General features: G+C 46.1%; 1 protein-coding gene across 1 annotated transcript in view; it reads left to right on the top strand.

Annotated features, from left to right (window-relative positions):
* Nucleotides 1-21,340, top strand: part of cicb (capicua transcriptional repressor b) — a gene marked incomplete at its 5' end in the record, with an annotated part of 57,998 nt that overhangs the window by 32,059 nt on the left and 4,599 nt on the right. The window contains 12 exons of the mRNA XM_083661435.1: nt 15-147; nt 901-1,079; nt 3,517-3,655; nt 8,122-8,219; nt 8,318-9,326; nt 9,521-9,660; nt 9,806-9,960; nt 15,688-15,881; nt 16,937-17,416; nt 18,867-19,204; nt 19,298-19,455; nt 20,136-20,287. Of these exons, the coding sequence (XP_083517561.1) occupies nt 15-147; nt 901-1,079; nt 3,517-3,655; nt 8,122-8,219; nt 8,318-9,326; nt 9,521-9,660; nt 9,806-9,960; nt 15,688-15,881; nt 16,937-17,416; nt 18,867-19,204; nt 19,298-19,455; nt 20,136-20,287 (3,175 nt within the window). The remainder of the gene's footprint in view (nt 1-14; nt 148-900; nt 1,080-3,516; nt 3,656-8,121; nt 8,220-8,317; nt 9,327-9,520; nt 9,661-9,805; nt 9,961-15,687; nt 15,882-16,936; nt 17,417-18,866; nt 19,205-19,297; nt 19,456-20,135; nt 20,288-21,340) is intronic.

The following is a 21,340-nucleotide window of genomic DNA, read 5'->3' as shown; positions in this document are numbered from 1 at the left end:
TCTCCCGCTCCCAGGTGAAGGAGGCCCACTTCAAGGCCCACCCAGACTGGAAGTGGTGCAACAAAGACAGGAAGAAGTCCAGCTCTGAAGGCCGCGGTGTCCCAGGAGGCAAAGACATCCGAGAGAGGAGCATGTCGGAGACCACAGGTCAGTTTGACTCCACTTTCACGTTATGCGCCCCCCACATTTACATGTAAACATACACAAGCCAAACACTTTCATACTATTTAATCCTATAAAATTAAAGTTACCGTATATTATTCAGAAAAGGTTCCTAAGAATCATCTCACATTCCAACAGACATGCTCCATCTACTCCACTTAAAAAAAATATTCTTTATTACCTATTCATAAACTCAATATTCTTCAAACATGCTTATTCATCCACAAGTTTACTTACATCTTCCTGACACTTTTCAAAATTCACTTCAGACATACATTCATATCACACAAGACACAGCAATAATAACCTCTATTTACCCTTCACCCGAACATCAAGTCATCAACACAACATTTCTTATAGAGGCCCCCCATGCTCTGGAGTGAATTAAGTCTTCAACTCCGATCCATAGCTTCTCACTCACTCTTTAAAAAGCATCTTAAAAAGCATCTTATCCATACGCTCTGCTTTGTACCTTGTCTCCTTATTTATCTGCATAAGTCATTGTGTTAGCCTGGGGATGTCAATAGACTCATTTTCTGTTAGCCTATTGTAACTTTGTAATTTTTTGATATGATTATTTTTTGATATGATTATGATTGTACGATTATGATTGTTGATAGGGGTGGAACTCCGTGCAACCCATGTGGGCTTCGTTCCCTCCTTGCACTGTTTTAGTGTGTGCTAATAAATAAATAAAACAAACTCAAACTAAATTGTCCCTTTTTTGTCCTCTGACAGAGCCCCATTCTGTGGAGCTGAAGGGGGTTGGTCCAGGTGTGGTGGGTGTGTCTGAGCGCAGTACCGGGGAGGGCCATGTGGGCCAGCTCACCCGTCCCAGAGCCTTTTCTCAAAGTGCCATGCACAGCTTGGAGCGCAGCGAGAGGGCCAACACACAGGCCTTGGCAGAGTTGGCACAGGTAGGGTGGCCACTCTTATAGTTCATCGGCCATAGTGGCCATAGTTCATGGGCCTGGGAACTTGACTTTACAATGTGCAACAAAAGTGCCTTCATCACTAGTCTCGGTTTCCAGACGTTTGGTGAGCGGCGCCACCTAACCACCAAACGTCTGGGAATTTCATTGTCAAAATCTGTCTCTTCGAGCCCGGCGAGAACGGCCGGCAGCAGACACGCCTACATTTATTATTAGAATTTTATTTGGTAGCGGCAATGCAATGTTTCATAGTTCCAATCAGTGTCTTGCTCTAGCAAGACACTGATGTGCTGCAAAGAGAGTTTATACCTGTTGTTTATTTTACAATCATTTTTCCTACCCGGAAGTGGTCCGCTTGCTACTGTGAAGTCATCAGCAGGCTCTGTAACGTTAGCCTGGGAAGTCGGGCTTATCGCTAGGGGAAAGACCTCTAGCCGCCGGGGCCGGATGAAACACGTCCTATTAACAGGTTATGTTTGTCTCTAAGTGATTAATATGTTTCTCCGCAAACGCGGCGATGTTTTGCGAGACACCGGTTCTGCATGAGCGTCACTGCCCCCAGAAAGCAGGCCCGCCCACAACACTCATGATTGGTTCTCCGATGCAAGGCTTCCAACAGCGCCACCTAACGTTATGAAAAGATTTAAATAATAATATTCTCAGTCTTAAGGTAGTGAAACGGATTAAGACTGAGAGCTGAGTCTACTTCATCACTAGGCAAATTGTAAGCAAAAAAAAATCACTGCTGGAGACATCAGCAATGTTCTGATACCATTTTTGCACACATCACATGCTTAAAAAAGGTTGGTTTGTTATGCAATAACTGCTTTGGGAATTATGTTTTTCTTTTCTGGCAACTGCCTCCAAACATGGAGACGTGGAAAATGAAAGTGATAACAGTTTCTGTGGTAATATACAATAATATAGGGCTGCACGATATTGGAAAAAACTGACATTGCGATATTCCCTGCCCCTGCGATATATATTGCGATATGAAAAAATACAGATTTTCACCAGATTACCAGAATAGCTCTATTTTAAAGAAAAGAATACTTCTAGAATGATTGGGATGATTTTGTAGAGGAGTCCATCTGATTTTGGAGGGGAAATTAGGTATTTTAATGTTTCTCAACCACTGGGCTGTCGCCTATACTGTAGGCCTCAGAGCGTCATCTATCAGGGTGCATACACATTTTGACCAATGGATTTCCATGACTTAGGCTACATACATGAAAAAGTGAGTAAGTTATGACATTCTACTTTAAAATGTCACTAGCCTACACTTCACTTAGTGTAATGCAGCCTTTAAAACCAGGGAAAGACAACATGTATGCTGTATCACCATATTACCATATCCAACATCTAAGACCATATAGTCTCATATCACAATATTGATATACAATTGATATATTGCCCACCCCTAATATTGAGTGCCAGAATCTACCTCCCAATGATGCTATTTGCAGAAAAACATTAGATTTCATTGATTATAATCACTGCTTTCAACTTCTTTCGTTCTTCTAACGTTTCAATAAATCAACAATGAAACACCCCTGCCACTTTACACACTTGGTCTGACCCCCCGGAAACCCCCTCCAGAAACGACCAAGTGGTACACTCCGCATCTGCGGAGTTCCGGTTTTTGAGCGCAAGGCTGGCAGTACGAGAGACGAGGATTCACATGCAGCCGACCGGTGACAAACAATTCATTCGTGAAAAGTAATAAATATACATTTAATTGCCCAGATATGTCTCTTCTCTTTTTATTTTCACTGACATGTTTTGTGTAAATAAGTCGCTATGTATGATTAACTCTACCGTAACGTTACTGCTATCATGTGATGCAACATCAGAGACTTGAAGGGGAGAGACAGCCACAGTGATAACACGGACAACTTCTCAGTAATCAGCCTTCGTGTCATTAGAAGTTGCGGTCTTGCTTTTTGGTGTTTCAAGAGTAAATATCTCCACTCCACGGACATGTTGAGTTACAGCAGCCAGCCTGCTGTATGCGAGTGCGCTGCAAACTGGACAAGTCCGCCTCCACAACCACATCGTTTTACAGACGGGCTACTGTCAGCAACGCAACATAAGCAAAAGATAATTCAATTTAGGTCTCTGTGCATGTTTGTTGTGTTGAAGCTAAGCACTAAATGAGTGAGTACAGTAGCGGGGCGTCTCTCTCCTTTGAGAGAGCCTGCATTTCACTCAGTAGGCTACCCCTAAAGTGAGAGTTTATCAAGCAACATGACGAGTTAATTTGCTTTTGACATCGCACGTCCTGCGATGTGACTATCGCGCATGCGCACATCGCAATGTCGATGTGTAAACGATATATCGTGCAGCCTAGAATAGATTAGCACTGGATTACAGACATTCTGTGTGTTTTTTACTACATTATCTCTTCACTTCATTACTTCAGATGTGTGGGGATGGAGGCGCTCAGTTTTCAGGGCGTGCCCCGCCCCTCTCACGGTCCCAGCGGGGGGTCAGCGAGGACATGACCAGTGACGAGGAGCGCATGGTCATCTGTGAGGAGGAAGGAGATGACGACGTCATTGGTGAGAAGTCAAAACGAACTGTACAAGCCATATGTTAGATTTGAAAAAAGAAAGAAAAGAAAAAGCTGCAGGCAGTGCACTGCTTCCTGTGGTATTGCCCGACCTTGCACATTTCCAGCAACTGACATTTCCTGTCAATGGTCAAATGTGATAATTTGTCCCACTGAAGTCATATTTGATGCCATCAGTTTTGTCCTAGTACCGCCATGTCAGAAAAATCCTGGGAGGGAGTCTGCTCGAGCATCTTTCTGTTCCCTTCTAATACCATTATCCCAAATAGCATTATCGTAACGGCATGATAAGTGTAACTATTGGCTCATTTCCACCACATATAACAGCACAGTACAGCTCTACTCGACCTGGTCTTACTCGGCTCTACTTGATATAGACTCTGTTTCCATAGCAAGTTTACTCGCCTCCGCCCACACCTATAGCCCATAGCCGAAGTAGGCTATAAGTATAACGTTAAAATTAAATCCATACACGGAACTTTTAAACTGATTATGAAATACTGGTGCCTCTAAATGACATACAGTGTACATGGGCAAATGTGACAATCGGCCAGGAGAATGGATATCACTTTGTTGTTACTCAAACTCACATGCATGCACTGCGCGGGGGACGGGAGAGGCGCTACGGGGAGAACCCCAGCGGCAACTCAACAGGCAAGACCGCGGCTTCGCCTGCGGCCTAGCGGAGCCAACTACAAAGGGCTTCCCGAGGAGCGGACTTTTTTCTCTCTCAAAACAATTGAAAACCACCGCATGTTAAAGCTGAGCAAGGAGATCGATTTTATTTCACCAGAGCCGAAGGCAGCAACACAAAAGAAATAACTTCTGGAAATAACAGACGAGAAGGTAAGCCCCACTAAACTGGTATCCAGCATTGACAGTAGATGCCTACAGTAAACACGGTTCTGCCTGACCAATCAGTCGTCTGCAGTGTTTTCACGTCACCGTATGGTACCGGGTCCACAGCGCTGGAACCTCAACAGAGCAGGGACCAAAAGCAGCACGACTCAACCCCGACTCAACCCGGGCTGTCCACGTTTTTGATCGGTGGAATGAGACAAAAAAGCGAGACGAGCTGTGCGGGGCCGCGTTGATACCAGCGGTGGAACCCGTAGTGGCGCGTGGGTCGGAGTCCGTTTCAGACTGAAAACATAACTTGTCTGAGATGACAGGTTGAGAGGCGGGTCATAGTAGCATGTCGATGATTTGATTTGACAATTCTGGGGACTGGCTTTGGCATCGGCCAATCCTGGCGTGTTCCACCCCAAAATCGAGTGGGATTCAGCGTGTTGTCGTGCTACGCGAGTGGGATCCGCCGAGTACCAGGCAGCCACCTGCTTCTGTGTGGAACGAGCGGACAATCCGATGCATGGGTGCTGCCCGCCCGCCCGCCTGGAATCTCCGAGGGCAGACCCCTGACTACCAGGCTCTCAGGCGCGCGCCATTATCGCTATTGCCGTAAATACAATATTCCTGGAATGCAAGTTTTAACGAGCCAGTTACATTTCTTTGCATTCTCAGACATTACCGTTTGATTTATTTAGTATGTTCCATACAATCGGCCAAGTTAGTAGTTAGTTTATGGGCTAGAAATTCTGTCAGATGACAGGCACTAGGCGCCGTTTTCTGCCAGCTTGTTGAATTCAACACACACACGTTGTGGGTCAGGATCTGTAGCGTTAACGTTATTTGTTTTGCACCTTTTCAATATAGGGTAGTGATGTAGTGATAGCCTCCTCCTTCAGTCACCTGCCTCTGTGCTGTAGTAAACGTGCTTTGCAGTGGCACAGCCAAACGGGATCCCAGCGACTTGTTTATAAATTAATCGTCCGCACGTGCCCCCCCTCGCCTCCCCCCCCGAGTACCCGATTACTCGTTCATAATAGAAGGAGAGTACTCGAGTATTTAAATTACTTCAAATGCCCATCCCTAATATCGATCGCAGACCCCTGAATTGAATCGAACTCGTATCATTATGATATCAGCAAATATCATATCGTTGTCCAAAGAATCTATATACTATTGCAGTGATTTCCAAACTGTGGTCCGTGAGGCTCCACCTGGTGGTACTCGAGAGCCTTGCCTGATTGCCATCAGCCTATCAGCAAATAAGATGTTTATGTGTTTATGTGTTGGTTATTTGCGGTCTGACTGGCAGCAACAGTAGCCTACTGGTATGGGGCCTTTCTGATGCTTATTGTATGGTTAAATCAGTGATTTTGTTTTATTGGAGGAAAAAAAGTTGGTAGCCACAGTGGGAAGTGGTACTTGGGAAATTTGGTCTGGTGCATTAGGGCTGTGAATCTTCACTGGCCTCACGATTCGATTCGATTACGATTCAGAGGGCTTCGATTCGATTACGATTATCGATGCATCTCGATGCATCTTAACACGTTCACTGCCAATGACGTGTTGATACGTAAAAAAAAATCCAACGGTTGACTGCCAATGACGTGTTGATACGTCAAAAAAAAAAAAAAAAAATGTTGACGGTGGGACGTTGATCTAACCCTTTTACATCTCTTATATAAATATTGAAGCCACCGAACGTGTACAACCCATTCCACCGACCCACTAAGTGGCGACAGTGCTCTCCAGACTAGAAAAAGCCGAGCCAAAACTGCAGGGGAATGCGCGATGAAACCATTCTCATACTGTAAAATGGATTGGGGAAAACGCTTTCGCTTTCGCGCTGATTGCTGGCGGTGGGGGATTGCAAATTTGCATAATAGATTATGGGTGCAACACACTTTGAAACACGCAGCATAAATAAGACCAGAATCGCAAAAGAAAGCCCGTTTCTTGGGGTTTCTCAACCGAAACCCCAAGAAACGAGCGAGCCCATCCTCGCCCAGCGGCCGCCAGCAGACAGGAGCAGCAGCAGCAGAAACGAGCTTGTGACACGCCCGCTGCAGCCAAGAAGAACACACACGGAGGGAGGAGTTTGAAGTAGAGGGGGGTTTCCTGCTGTTATGGAGGAAATTACTGTTCAAAACTATTGTTTAGATGTCTGACGTCTTACTGATGCCAAAAATGAATGGTTAAAGTGACTGTTCTATCGAATTTCACAAAAAGCTATTTATCTCAGCTTAAATTTTCAGACGCTGAAACCATGCTGTATTCAAGTGCTAATGCCTACATAACTACTAACTCTACAAACTAACTCTTTTAGACAGAGAAAGCACACATTCTATTAGTTCTTTTGAGATATTTTGTGTTCACAAAATCTTAGCAGAAAAGAATCCTCGGGTCTTGAAAGATGAGCCAGAATCCTCAAAAAAACCCTCTGGCAGAAGCTACCTACAGTAAAAAAAAAATGGCTGGCAGTGAATGTGTTAAATCGATGCATCACTTTTTTTCGCAATACATGATTTATTTTTTCTCACTTTATTTTTTCTCACTGTGTGGCTACTTTTAAAATAAAAGTGCATTTGGAATTGCATTGTATTATGATCCATAATTAAAATAAACAACTGCATGTACTTCCATTATATTTGATTTGATTATTTAATTATTATTATTGTTTTTTTAATAATCGATTTTTGACATTTGTGAATCGATGCAGAATCGTGCACGTCCGCATCGCGATGCATCTTATAATCGATTATTTTTGACACCCCTATGGTGCATCATGTGGTACTTGGTCGGAAAGGTTTGGGAACCTCTGTGCTATTGTATCGTGATGAAACTTGAGGATTTACACCTATTGCTGATGTGACAAAAGTGACGTTGAGGTCTTGAAAAAGTCTTAAAAAGGTCTTCAAAGGTATTTAATTTAACTTCAGGATTCCTGCAGATACCCTGTAATATCACTACTAGCAATATTGAATGGTGCAAAACAAATAACTTTACAGATGCTGTCCCATAGAGACACTGCGTAACGCGTCATCATTCAGAAGCCACGCCCAAGACGGGGGAAAACGGGAACCCCCCCCTCCAATCCTGGTGTTCTCCTATGTCACGTGCACGGTTGCGTGTTGCACAAAAAGATTGTATATACGGAAGATGAACACTCCAACTTACTTCCTTGACAGCTAGATCCACATTTTTCTTCTCGCCAATTCTCAATGGCTTCGTTGTTTTGCTCAGGAGTACAAAAAAACTTGAACTGCCGATTTTTTTACATTTGTTGTCTGCGCAGCCCCACCACACAACAGCTTTTAGCTATGTTTACCGGTAATTCAAGGAAAATGACGCTGGTGTGTGGAAATGAACAGAGCTTTTTCCCCTATTTCATGCAGTGTCTCTATAGGCATAACCTTTCCCCAATACCCTTCTCCATTTCTTTATTGTTGAAATACATGTTGTGGCTGGATTTTGCCCAGTCTATGTAGGATTCTGCTGTGATCACAATGTGAGCAGATTCAGATGTTTGTGCATCAGGCACTCATGGCTTAATTAGATAAGTTGCATTGAAATGACAAGTCTAACAGGAGCAACAATGTCTTTCCACAGAGGACCCGTATCCCAGCAGCTCCATAGACCTCAAGTGTAAGGAGAGAGTGACTGACAGCGATAGTGAGAACGGCTCCGGAGACGAAAGTGATCGCAAGGTAACCAGCCTGTTCTCTCCTCTCATTGATTTCTTAGTTATTTTCTGGTATGCCCTCATGTTCTCAAAATACTCTCTCTCTCCATCTACCCTTTTCAGAGAGTTTTTGCTCCAGTCATCTGCTCTTCCACATCATCGTCATCATCTTCTCACCCCACCCCTCACGGCAGGAGCATCTCCCTCTCCTCCTACCCCACCAGCAGCAAGCGCTACGACGACGGGAGAGCAGGAGGCGGAGGATATTCAGAGCGCAGGAGGAAGGGAGGAGGAGGAGAGGGAGAGGGTAAGGAGGGATTTGGGGGCGAGGGAGGAGGAGGAGGTGCACCGACTCATTCTCTTTCGCTCTCCTCTGGCCAGTCGGTCATCTCCAGTTCTCCGGCGGCTGGAGGGCCCTCCTCTGTGGTGGGTCCCCTGGGTCTGAACCCCCTCCTGGGCATGGGCGCTGTGAGGGTGGCTTCCACCGTGGTGACTAATGTGGTGCGCCCAGTGATCAGCACGCCGGTCCCCATCGCCAGCAAACCCCGCGATGGAGCCACGTCGGCCAGCCCGCACCCGCCGGACAGGAAGTCGCTGACGCCGCAGCAGCATCCCCAGCTTCTGATTGGCGCGGGAGCAGGAAGCGGGGCAGCAGTCACCACGGCGGGCGGGTACTACTCCTCCTCGACGTCACCTAATCCTGGGGTGGGCCCGGGCGGAGTAGTGACCAATTTGGTGTTAGGAGGGGCGTTCTCTGCCCATCCCGCCATGCAGCTAATCAGCCCCTCTTCCCAGCATCAGTCCTCTCCCACCAGCCACGTCTCAGCCGCACACAGCCACACCAACGGTCCTCTGTCCCTGCTTCAGCCTCACTTCCTCCCTGCCTCCTCCCTGGCGCCCCCCGGGGGTAAGGCCATCACACAGGTCCAATACATCCTGCCCACCTTACCTGCCAGCAGCACCAACCCCAAGAGTCCTCCCCCTCAGCATCATCTCAGCCAGCCAACCGGTATCTTCAACCTGCCCACAGCTCCGCCCACACACGTGTCCTTGGCCAATGGGAAGCAGCAAGGGTCGCTCATGGGATATGCCTCCAGTCCATCGATGGGGGTGGTCAGCCCCGGGGTCAGAGGTGAGGGCTTTTTAGGTGAAACAGGCACCACATATCGGGGCTGGCTCAAGCTCTTTAGGTACGTATAGCTATGACCTTGTACTGACCGCTAATGAACTGTTGATTGTCTGTCTCTCTCTCTCTCTCTCTCTCTCTCCCTCTCTCTCTCTCTCTCTCGCTCTCTCTCTCTCTCTCTCTCTCTCTCTTTGTCTCAGTGCAAACACAGTCTCCGGTGCTCCAGGGTAAAATGCTGGTTCCCATGGCAACAGTGCGGACTGCGCCGGCCCCGGCCCAGCAGTTTCCCCTCGTTGCTCCGCCCCTTCCTGTCCAGAATGGCGCTCAGGCAGGAAGCAAGGTGAGCGAGGAACACAATTGGACGCACAATGACACAGAAGCTCTGGGTGAAGGCAAGTCGTAAGCATTTCTGCTCTCTGCCTTCTTTCTTTCTTTCTTTCTCTCCCCCTCTCTCTCTCTCTGTTCCTTCTTCTATCTCTTCCCAGATCATCCAGATTACACCCATGCCGGTGGTCCACACCCAGCTCCCTCAGGGTGGAGCAGTGCACCACCCTGTCACCAGTCCCTTCCCTGTAACAGCTGCTGTAGTGGCTCCAGGCTCATCCTCCCAGGCTGTACTACTGCCACCAGCACCGACCAGGTGGGACACCACACACGTGTACACGTACGCGCACACGCACGCACGCACACACACACGCACGCACGCACACACACACACACACACACACACACACACGCACACACACACACACACACGCACACACACACACACACACACACACACACACACACACACACACACACACATATTGAGATCATCACCCTCATGGGCGTTTCACTGGGCTTCAGAGCATCCACTGCTCGCTTTAGCACATCTGTTCAGCGGTACACAGACAACAGACCCAGGTCAAGTTGCGGTCACAAGTCATTGTTAGTAGCATTTGTTTTGGTCTACCTAAGGGGTGGGGTTTAGAACAACCCTAATAGTATATCAGGTCAGTTTTCCCATCACAGAAAAAGTATTCTCAATTGACTGTGAAATGTTTTCCTGTGGTTGCCTATCTTCACACCCACTGTATTCTCATGAGGTTAAAGGATAATTCCGTTTTTTTTTACACCCCAGACCTTATTTCCAGCTTAAAATATGATGTTTTACTCACCCAGATAACTTCCCCACAGAAGATATCCTCTTCCGAGTAGAGTCCTGGAACAGGCTATACCGGGCGAAAACGGGGCATGCATAATGCACTCTGTAAACAACATATTTTCTGTCACGCCGTGGTTCATTATGGTTGTTATATAATATAGAGAACCTGAATTAGCTATGTAACCAACCTCCGTGCTGCCTGCTCTGTTTGCTGTCCGAGTGTCCGCCACATAGGTTGAGGCCACGTCTCGTCATAGACGCTGGTTTAGCTGGCTCAGCCTGGCTGGGGGCGGGGTCAGGGTGGGGTAAAAACCCCCGTTCTATCCATTCAGCAAAGTTAGAATTTAGCTGATAGCCCAGCCCAGGCATTACATTACATTACATTACGTCATTTGGCAGACGCTTTTATCCAAAGCGACTTACAATAACACATTTTTGTCAGCAATAGAGCAATCAACTATGCAACACAGGCTATGACAACTACAACTTCTGTAAGGAACAGTGGTACAAGTTTAGTTTAGGTTTTTTCTTTTTTTTTTAAGAGAGAGAAAGAAGTTAGTTCAAGAAGGGCCCAGATGGAGCCTGAAAAGGTGTGTCTTTAGTCTTTTCCGAAAGATCGGCAGTGATTCGGCCGTCCTGACCGAAGGTGGAAGCTCGTTCCACCATTGAGGTGCCAGGGACGAGCAGAGTCGCGAACGGGATGAGCGACTTTTGAGCCCCCGTAGCGGAGGAGGGGCGAGGCGTCCTGCACTGGTGGAGGAGCGGAGGGAGCGCTGAGAGATTTGGAGCCTGACCATAGATTGTAGGTACAGAGGGGCTGTCTGGTGTACTGCCCTGTAGGCCAGAACCAGTGTTTTGAATTGAATGCGTGCCGAGATGGGAAGCCAGTGGAGGTCCCGTCCGAAGGAGTGGGAGGGTGAGGAGCTGTTATCAATGTGACGGACACTCGGACAGCAAACAGAGCAGGCGTGTTACATAGCTAATTCATGTTCTCTATATTATATAACAACCATAATGAACCACTACCTTGCAGAAAATACGTTATTTACAGTGTGTACTACATATGCCCCGTTTTCGCCCGTTTTGGCCAGTTACAGCACTCTACTCGGACCTGAATATCTTGGTATGGGGATCCGAATAAAACCAAAAATATCTGGGAGAGTAAAACATCATATCTTAAGCATATCTTAAGCTCCTTTAACCCCACCTCCCTGTCAGCCACGAAGGCTAAAATAAACCAAAGTATTTGCTCGTCCAACTTGACCCAGCTGACTCCCACACGTTAACATGAACATACACCTCATCCTGTCCTGGGATATTATTGGTATTAGTAGTCATTCCATCAGTGTCAGTTCTTCTCTTCTTTATAGAGAGCCGCAGGGATGATGTATTTTTGTAGTCAGAACGCGGAAGTCCCGGACTTCCTGGTTCTTCACTGTTTCTGTCTATGGGATTTTTGAATGGGTTTTTGCCGCGATGCTTCAAATACGGTCTCTGGGCAACGCAAGATCAATCAAACGCAAACCAGAGTTCAGTCGGATAATCTTCACACATGAAGACCACTTTCATGAGTTTTGTAGCGTAAATGCGAGCCCTAGAAGTAAAAAGCTTGAGCTAAGCTAATGCAGAACTACACACTGTCGCATAGGCTTCCCTGTCACGTCACCACTCAACCTGTAGTGTTGTTGATGTGTGCACTGATTACCCCGGGCTGAACCAGGTGAGGGAAAGAGAATTTCCGTGTTCGTCCTTTGAAGTGGTGACGTTATTGACGTATATATCCCCATCGACTCAACAGTGTAGTCTCATTTAGCCGTTTGCTAGCTAGCCGCCCTTTTAACGGCACGTAAAAGCTTCAAAACTCATAAAAGTGGTCCTCGTGTGTGAAGATGATGTTACTAAACACTGGTTCGCGTTTGATTAAGCCAGCGTTGCCCAGAGAGATTATTAGAAGCATCGCGCCAAAAACCCATTCAAAACTCCCATAGGCGAAAACAGTGAAGAACCAGGACTGTTAGCATCGATTTCCGGACTCGTTTCTGCGGCTCTCTATTGACATGTGAGCTAATGGGGCTTTTGTTGACTAGTTGAACACGTGTTGCCGTCAAAATGAATGTGTCGGCTTTTTCTTTCTAGTTGTTAGATTGAAGTGGATCCAGCTACCGTAAATTCCGGACTATAAGCCGCGGCTTTTTTCCCGTTTTTTGGCCTTTTTTGCCCCCTGCGGCTTATATAACGGTGCGTCTTATCTATGGATTTTTTCCAAAAAAAAAAAAAAATCTCTCTTTTTTAGCACTCTTTCTAACTATAAATCCACTTCTGTTTTAATTTCCTCTCTTGCCCTCTTTTAACAACATAACATAACATAACACAACACAGGTAAGCAGAAAGAAAAAGACGAAGCAATCACGCCATGAATGAGGAAATGACTCACCTGCTGGAGGCTGGAGATACACGCTTGGGCTAAACTTTTACTCCGTGAAACACTATCGATTAAGTCCGACATCGCTCAGAGGTTTTGAGCAGCTTGAAAACAAGTTTGAAAACGTGCAGAAGTCCATCCACTCACTCACTAAAGAAACTAAGGCAACCGTGAACAGAGTTTATAATGCGGAAAAGCGCATCCGCGCACTGGAGGACAAAAACAACACAGTGAGTCCGAAAATGGATAAAATGCAAAATCGAAACCCTGCACACGCAGGTTGATGACTTAATCAGCAGGAGTAAAATAAATAACATTCGCCTGATCAATGTAAAAGAGGAGCTGAGATTGGTGACATGGACGCTTTCGTGGCAAAATCCTGTGTTACATCCTGGACCTGAAGGAAGGCGAGAAACCACCAGAGGTGGACAGGGCACACCGGGCGCCTCGGCCACGTCCAGACCCCGGCCTGCCACCGAGGGCCATCTTCATCTGCCTACTCCGCTGGCCCGACCGTCAACTCATCCTCCAGGCTGCGGGGAAGAAGCAGCTTTTTCGCTTTTTCGTCCGGCAGGACCTCTCCGCGTTGGTGCAACAGAAACGCGCAACATACAACAGCATCATCGAGTCAATGGATATCGCTTTGGCGTACTGTACCCAGCGAGACTCGTCATAACCAGACCGGACTATCTTTAGCACTCTTTCTAACTATAAATCCACTTCTGTTTTAATTTCCTCTCTTGCCCTCTTTTCACCACACCGCGGACACTGTGTGCCCAGCGGCGGAACAAGAGCTCAAAGTGAAACTGCCGAATATCTTTTGAGTTGGACTGGTCAATAGTACTGTGAGTAACTAAAATAAAAAAATAAAAAACGGAATTCTCTCTTCTTTAGCACTCTTTCTAACTATAAATCCACTTCTGTTTTAATTTCCTCTCTTGCCCTCTTTTCACCACACCGCGGACACTGTGTGCACTGTAAAAAAAACAAAAAATACCACAATGTGTGATTTTGTCTGGGGATTAGTGACCTGACTTTTGTTTTGTTGAAATGTTAATAAATGGGAGCTTCCCCAAACAGCCATCTATTTCCCGACAATCCCCTCTGTGCACGAAGCCTTACATATGGTAATTAAACATCAAAACACCCGCGGCTTATAGACCGGTGCGGCTTATAGAAGAAAAAAATAGTCACCTTTGAAGGTGCGGCTTATAGACCGGTGCGTCTTATAGTCCGGAATTTACGGTACATGACATTTGACACTTTGTAAAACAGAACCAACTAAGGTGGGATAAATGATACCATACCAGGGGGAGCGCTTGTATTGTATCTGATGGTAACGCAGTAGTCTAGATTTCAGATATCCGTATTGAGAATAGTGAGAGTAGACGATGTGAGAAACTAAAACTCTCCAGTATTTGGTGCAGCTCTATTCTGGAGATAGATGTTTAGTGTTAGTCATGCTGCTGCCTGGTGGCCCAAGTTGCTTCTGTCTGCCGCCCCCACACACTAGCTCTCAGCTCCACACACACACACACACACACACACACACACACACACACACACACACACACAGCACACACACACGCACACACACACACACACACACACACACACACACACACACACACACACACACACACACACACACACGTGTCTCTGATGTACACTCACCCACTGCAGCATTTTGGTCTGGCTCTTCCTCTTTCCTTCTGATCTTGTCTCTGTTGTTCCCCTCATTCCTATTCTGTCACTACAGCTGCACCTGATTTGACATTTCCCATTTGACTAAATGTCATCTCCCCTTCTCGCGCAAGGGAGCTGGAAGGTGGGTGCTGAGGGTGCTGAAGAGAGATGGGATTTTTGAAATTGTTGGATTTGGCTGTCTTGTGTTTATACCACCAACAAAATGCATTACAAAACAGTGTGTGCTTCCCAGCTCTAATCTTATTTCATACGCTCTCTTCAAAAGTGTTTGATTTTCATCATAATCTGGTTTTCCATAATAATAATAATAAGTTCAGTGATTCTGCCTGTGTTGCTGTCTGTTGTGTAAAACGACTAAAGGGAGAGCAGGTGCTTATATGAAAGTGAGTGAGAAAAGGAGAAGATAGTAGAAGACAGTATAATCCTAATGTTAAAGCCCCAATCAGTAAGATTTTTGACATTTTTTACTAAAATATAACTGCTTTTTAGTCACAGGACATGGTAGATTGACTTTTAATAGGGAGACCCTCGTCTTTATTTATCCCACACCGCCCTCCATTGCCCAGCACTGGGACTAAGCAGTTTGTCTGTCACGTCCCGTAGCAAGAAAAAAGAAAAAAGAAAACCATGCGCGCATGCACTGTACAGCGGAAGCGCTGTGTTCATGAAAACGAGGAAGTAACTCGATTCGGATTTGCTACGAAAATGATGTTTCACGGAACTATGGATTATTATTTCGTCACGTGGTGAGTACCCGATGTCACAACATGTACATAGAGCTTCTGGCGCTGTGTTTTGTTGACTTTGAACGGCGATATCGTTATCGATACTAATGCACGCAGAGGGCGCAGTGGAAAACTTACTGAATGGGGCTTTAATTTAAAATTAAATATTCTTCTAAATATGGATGAAAGTCCAAAAAACGTAAAATTTTCTTCGGCCCTGCTGTAAGTCCCTTACTTACAGCACCCCCTACCTAAAAGTACTTCCAGCGCCACTGCTTCTCGGTCGCTCTTTGTGTCTTTGTTCCCCCATCTCTCTCTGTCTCTCTCTCTCCTCTTACCTCTCCTCTCTCTGTTCCTCCCTTCCAGGATCACCTATGTCCAGTCCACTCCAGGGGTCCCATCCACTCTGCCTCTGGTCTCCACAACAACCACAGGCTCTTCCCCCGCCCAGCAAGCTCTGCCAGTGCCAGGCTCTGCGTATGTCCCATCGCCCCTAGCAACGCTGGGCTTCACAGCCATCGCGCCCCCCGGGCAGAGCCTGGTGCAGCCGCTGCTTGCAGGTCAGTGTGGTGATGGAGAGCCGAATTCATAGGTTGTTCATTCGACTCCACTTCCACTGTTTGTTAGGTACTAATATGAAATTACCCAATAGAGCCACTGCATGAAATAGGCCACGGCCATCACGGGGGGAAAGCTCTCCGTTCACTTCCACACACCAGCGTCATTTTCCTTGAATTAAACATAGCTAAAAGCTGTTGTGTGGTGGGGCTGCGCAGACAACAAATGTAAAAAATCGCCAATTAAAGTTTTTTTGTACTCCTGAGCAAAACAAGGAAGCCATTGAGAATTGGCGAGAAGAAAAATGTGGATCTAGCTGTCAGTCAAGTAAGTTGGAGTGTTCATGGTATATACGATCTTTGTGTGCAACACGCGACCGTGCACGTGACATAGGAGAACGCCAGGATTGGGGGGAAGTTTTGTTTTCCCCCGTTTTGGGCGTGGTTTCTGAATGATGACGCGCTCCACAGTGTCTCTATATGGCCTACTGTTCAACTGTCTCTAGTCTCTTGGCTGCTTTCATGTCGTCGAGTTCTTTCTGTTTCGCCGGCGCTACAAACTCAGCTATTATCGCTCTTTCCTCAATTAATCCAAGGTCTCAAAATGGAGGTAGCAGGTAGAGGAGGTAGGCTACAGAAACAGTTCTTATTCCTTCCCATTTCTTTTAATTACCTCATGCGCTCTCAATTGGTCACAGCCTACTCACGTTGCAGTAAAATTGACAAATAGATCACAGTCGAGTCCACACAGAAAATCTGCGGTGGCATTAGTTTTATGGACACTTCAAATAATAATTACAGCGAATAATCCTTCCAAAATGTTTGTTTTGAGAGCACATAGGCTACCTCATTTGAAGCGTTTCTTTACTAGTGCAGCAGGTGCACTGCAGACGGCTTCAGACTCACTGATTGTGTGTACGTGTGAGAGAGTTCATGTCTTAATAAAGGGTTAACTCTGCGTGTTTCACTGCTCTAACTCAATTATATTATAATGTTGTTCCAGTTATGGAAAAATATCAAAAATGTCTGAAGTGGATCTCTTGTCTTCCTTCATCCAGGTCAGCCACCACTACTAGCCACAGCCCACGCCCCACAGCCCTCCACCCCGGCCCCCGCCTCCGGCACCGGGAGCCAGATAGTCACCGCCATCTACCCTCCTTCGCCCGGCGTTACCATGACGGCAGGAGTGGTCTCCATGACAGCGGTGCCCCCCAGCGTGGTGTACTCTGTCTCCAGCCCTGCCGGCGTTCCCCCCCACATGCTGCCCAAACACACAGCAGCTCCCCCCACCACCATAACACACGCATATCCACAGACGCACCTGGACAGACAGGCGGACAGACACCTGCATCACGACAGAGCTATGGATCGACACACTGACAGGCAGGCTGAGAGGCAGACGGAGCTGCTGATGCATCCGGACAGACATTTGGAGAGGCACACTCAGGCTTCCAGCGGTAGCAGCTCAGTGGCACCTCCTAGTGGCTCAGCTGTTTCAATAAGGCCATGCAGTCCCCCTATACAAATCCACACACCTGGTAATATATACTCTGTGTGTGTGTATATATATGTACACATATATATATATATATATATATATATATATATATATATATATATATATATATATATATATATATATATGTGTGTGTGTGTGTGTCACGGTACACAAAAGTCACGGTTCGGTACGTACCTCGGTTTCGGGGTCACGGTTCGGTACGAATACGGTACAACCGAGAAAAAAAAGCAACAAATCCCAAAGTTTTCTTCCCTTTGAATTTTTCTGAATTCTGTGTTTTGCTTTTTACCCTCATTTTACCATCAGAAATAGTGTCTAATAAGTGGGAATGAATAAATGTGCACAATTTAATAAGATCTAGGCAATCCACACAAAAAGGTATTACTCCAGTCTAGAGCAGTGATTTTCAAAGTGTGGGGTGCGTCTCCCTCTCAGATGTCTGTATTCCAGCTGTTTGACAGGGCAAAGGCATTTCCCCCAACTTTAAATCTTTATTGTACACAAGTTTGTAAACGGAGTGCATGGGGAGTAGCCTAATACTCCCACCAACCCCTCCCCTGCTGTAGTTGTCAGACAGCGGGGTGGGTTTCACTTTCCCAAGTAAGTACACTAACGTTATTGGATGCGAGTTTTGTTTACCATAATGATTACGTTCGGTCATCATAATGGATTATTGGAACATGACAACAAGGAGTCATCCCCTCTTCCTCACCGCATCTTGCTTGTCATCTCACGCGATGTAAGTTGCTTGTTTACAAGTTAACAGCTTTGTCAGTGTTATGTAACGTTTAGCTGCAACTATAAAGGACTAGAGGAAATCTAGAGGAAAGTCCTTTATAGTTGCGCGTCGCAGCTACCTAACGTTACATTGGCAAGCTTACCTCATTGGCTTGATGTTGACAAAATTTAACAGCTTATCGCCTGAGTGATAAAAGTCATTAGGATACTGCTCTGCACTCGCTTTTTTGACGACGGTAAAGCTGGACGCTTCAATATTGTTGTGGTTTTGTGAAGTAGCATGGAAGCTACGGCTTGTAAACAACGCTGGAGCGACCCCCCCCGGTAATGTTTCCTCTCCACAAAACGTTCCATTCAGTGAACGCGGATTTCTATGGACCTTGTGTTGTTTTGGTGTGTCGTCTTCTGTGGCGTTTATGGCGTTCAACCACCTTCTGGATTCGACGTATTCGTCGTGTCACGTCAAGCACCGAACCGTGACGCCCATACCGTGACTTCACGGGACGAATACATGTACCGCGACACCCCTAATAAATAAATATATATATATATATATATATATTCCAAGAATCAATTTGTAATGTGTTAAGCTGTAATGTCTCAAGTGTTATCATTAATCAAGAGGCCTCATTAAACAAAAGTGAAGAACTTGTAGTAGACTCCAACAAATTTGTTTTAATGATTGGTAGGTACCATGGTTTAAACTGATCTTTATATTTGGGACTTTACAGGCAGTGCACCGGGCACCCCCAAACTCCCCCAGCTTCCCGTCAGGACCCCTCAGAAAGTGAAGGCAATGGTGGCGAACATCCCCGTCGGCAACTATGAAGGAGGAGGCCGAGGAAAAGAGAGGGACAGGGAGAAGGAGAGGGAGCGGGAGCGAGAGAGGGAGAGGGAGAGAGAAGCGTTGGCCAACAGTCGTTTCTCCTTTGAGCTCGAGCCAGTGGGGCAGATGGGGTCTCCCTCCACACATCCGGCTGAGGAGCCCCTCTGCTCTGACAGACCCCCAGAGGGCTCCGGTGCAACAGACCCCTCCGACACACGGAGCAGGGACATGAGTGCCAGAGAGGTGAGCCGTGCATCACGTAACGTTGATATGTACACATCATAATCTTTGTTGTCATGTCTAAAATGCGTTGAACCTCTTCATGTTTCTGTTCAGGCTGGATGGAAGGAGTCCCTCCCCTCCTCTCCTCTGCCCCCTCCATCAGCCACAGAACCTGCCCTTCCGCCCCCCCAGACAGATAAAGACGGTCCTCCACCCAAAAAGGTCAAGGCCCGCCCACCACCACTTAAGAAGACCTTTGACTCTGTGGACAAGTGAGTCTAAACCTGTGTGTGTAGTTATGGAAGTGTCCAAGTCAGGGGTGGCCAAACCTTTTTGGTTGTGGGCCGCATACAGAAAAATATAAGGAGTCGCGGGCCAAACAATATTAAGCGCGGCAGTTTTCGCGGCAAAATGTTTTTGACCAGAAAACCCTTGTGCCACCAAAAATTTAATTTCTACCTAAATAAATATACCGTATGACACATAGTTTGTCGATGTGCTCACCTATTACAATGGGTATTTCTGTGGGCTATGTTTTCACATTTTCTTTTCCTGTGCCAACAGGTTAAGACAGAGATAATTTAACTTAAACATTCATTCAGTATTAAAAATGTTTAAAAAATAAATAGACCAGGTCAGGGTACTCAAGTACAACCCATTTTTAATGGTTTTAAATTGAAAAAATGAAATGGGGGAATCATTTTTTTTGTTTTTGTATTTCCGTTTCTTTTTCTTTCTGTTTTTGTTTTTCAGTTTTTTTCCCGTTTTCGTTTTCCGTTTTAAACTTTAAAACAGAAAAATGGGAAAGAAACGGGTAGCGGGCCGCAGACCGTAGTTTGGCCACCCCTGGTCTAAGTGATAGTGTATTGGTGCGTCATTTAACATCTCCGTGTCTATATGTATGTGTGTAATTTAACATCTGTGTATGTATGTGTGTGTGTTGATGTGGCAGGGTGCTGTCGGAGGTGTATTTCGAGGAGCGCTTCGCAGAGCTGCCAGAGTTCCGGCCTGAGGAGGTGCTGCCTTCACCCACCCTGCAGAGCCTGGCCACCTCCCCCCGCGCCATCTTGGGCAGCTACCGCCGCAAGAGGAAGAACTCTACAGGTCTCGCTCACCGTGGCATTTCACAATACTGTCTCTGTAGGGCAGCTGCAGCAACTGTCATGGATGTGCTAGCATTTAGAGTAGGGCTGGGTATTGGTTCAAATTTCAAGAATCGATTCGATTCAAATTCACAAGATCCCGAATCGATTAATCTCGATTCGATTCCGATTCGATTAATTTCAATATCGATTTGGTTAGTGATACTAAAACATGTTTTTTGAGCTGTAACCTGAATTACATGATTGCCCAGTTATGTAACACAGGGGTTCCCAACCTTTTTTGCGCCAAGGACCGGTAGATACATGGGGGGGAAAAAGTTGCGGACCGGTTGTCAATTTGAATGGTTTTAGCTACACATACAGTATATTTACTCACCAGAGCCCTGTACTACGAAACTAGTTTAACAGATCCGCGATAAGTCCCTTTGATCTGGTTTGACTGAACAGGATCAAAGCTATCTAGTTAACTGATACTACGACGCTGGTTTTTTACTAGGTAAGTGGACCTGGGATCTGCCTGTGCACGCGCACGTTTTTCGCTCGTGCACAGGCGCGCGTCCACGCGAAAGAGGTGCGCCAGCCAATCACATTATGAACAGCTGAGTTTATCCACGCCCACACCCATTTCCACACCCATTTCCTCGTTCAATGAAGCGCAGTGCATGATCAGAGTTTTAGCGGATATTTAATGTATCCGCGATTTAATGTCAGAATGAAAATCCGCGTTGGATAGTCTGCTGAAGGGCTGTCTAAAGCAGCAGCTTGTATTCACATCAGTCATTTGATTTACTTTGATCAGCGATTGATACAGCTGCATTGATACAGGCAGCAGCAACAAATCTAAATGTGTAATCTCAGTCTATACATTTCCACAATCTGTAAGCCTATTTAGACCATAGATTTAGAAACGCATGCTCAATGAATAATGATCTCTATCACTCATGTGTGTGGTTGCACTGATCGAATAATTCATATATAAAATAGCCTAGTATAAAGCCTAATAGCCTACTATAAAAGAGAAAACTGCTGAACTGAATTGAGACGACACCCTCAC

This window comes from Poromitra crassiceps, assembly GCF_964638095.1.
Source record: "Poromitra crassiceps genome assembly, chromosome: 26".
In the NCBI taxonomy this organism is placed as follows: Eukaryota; Metazoa; Chordata; class Actinopteri; order Beryciformes; family Melamphaidae; genus Poromitra; species Poromitra crassiceps.
The sequence above is the reverse complement of the archived record's forward strand: the minus strand, read 5'-3'. Positions and strand labels throughout refer to the sequence as shown.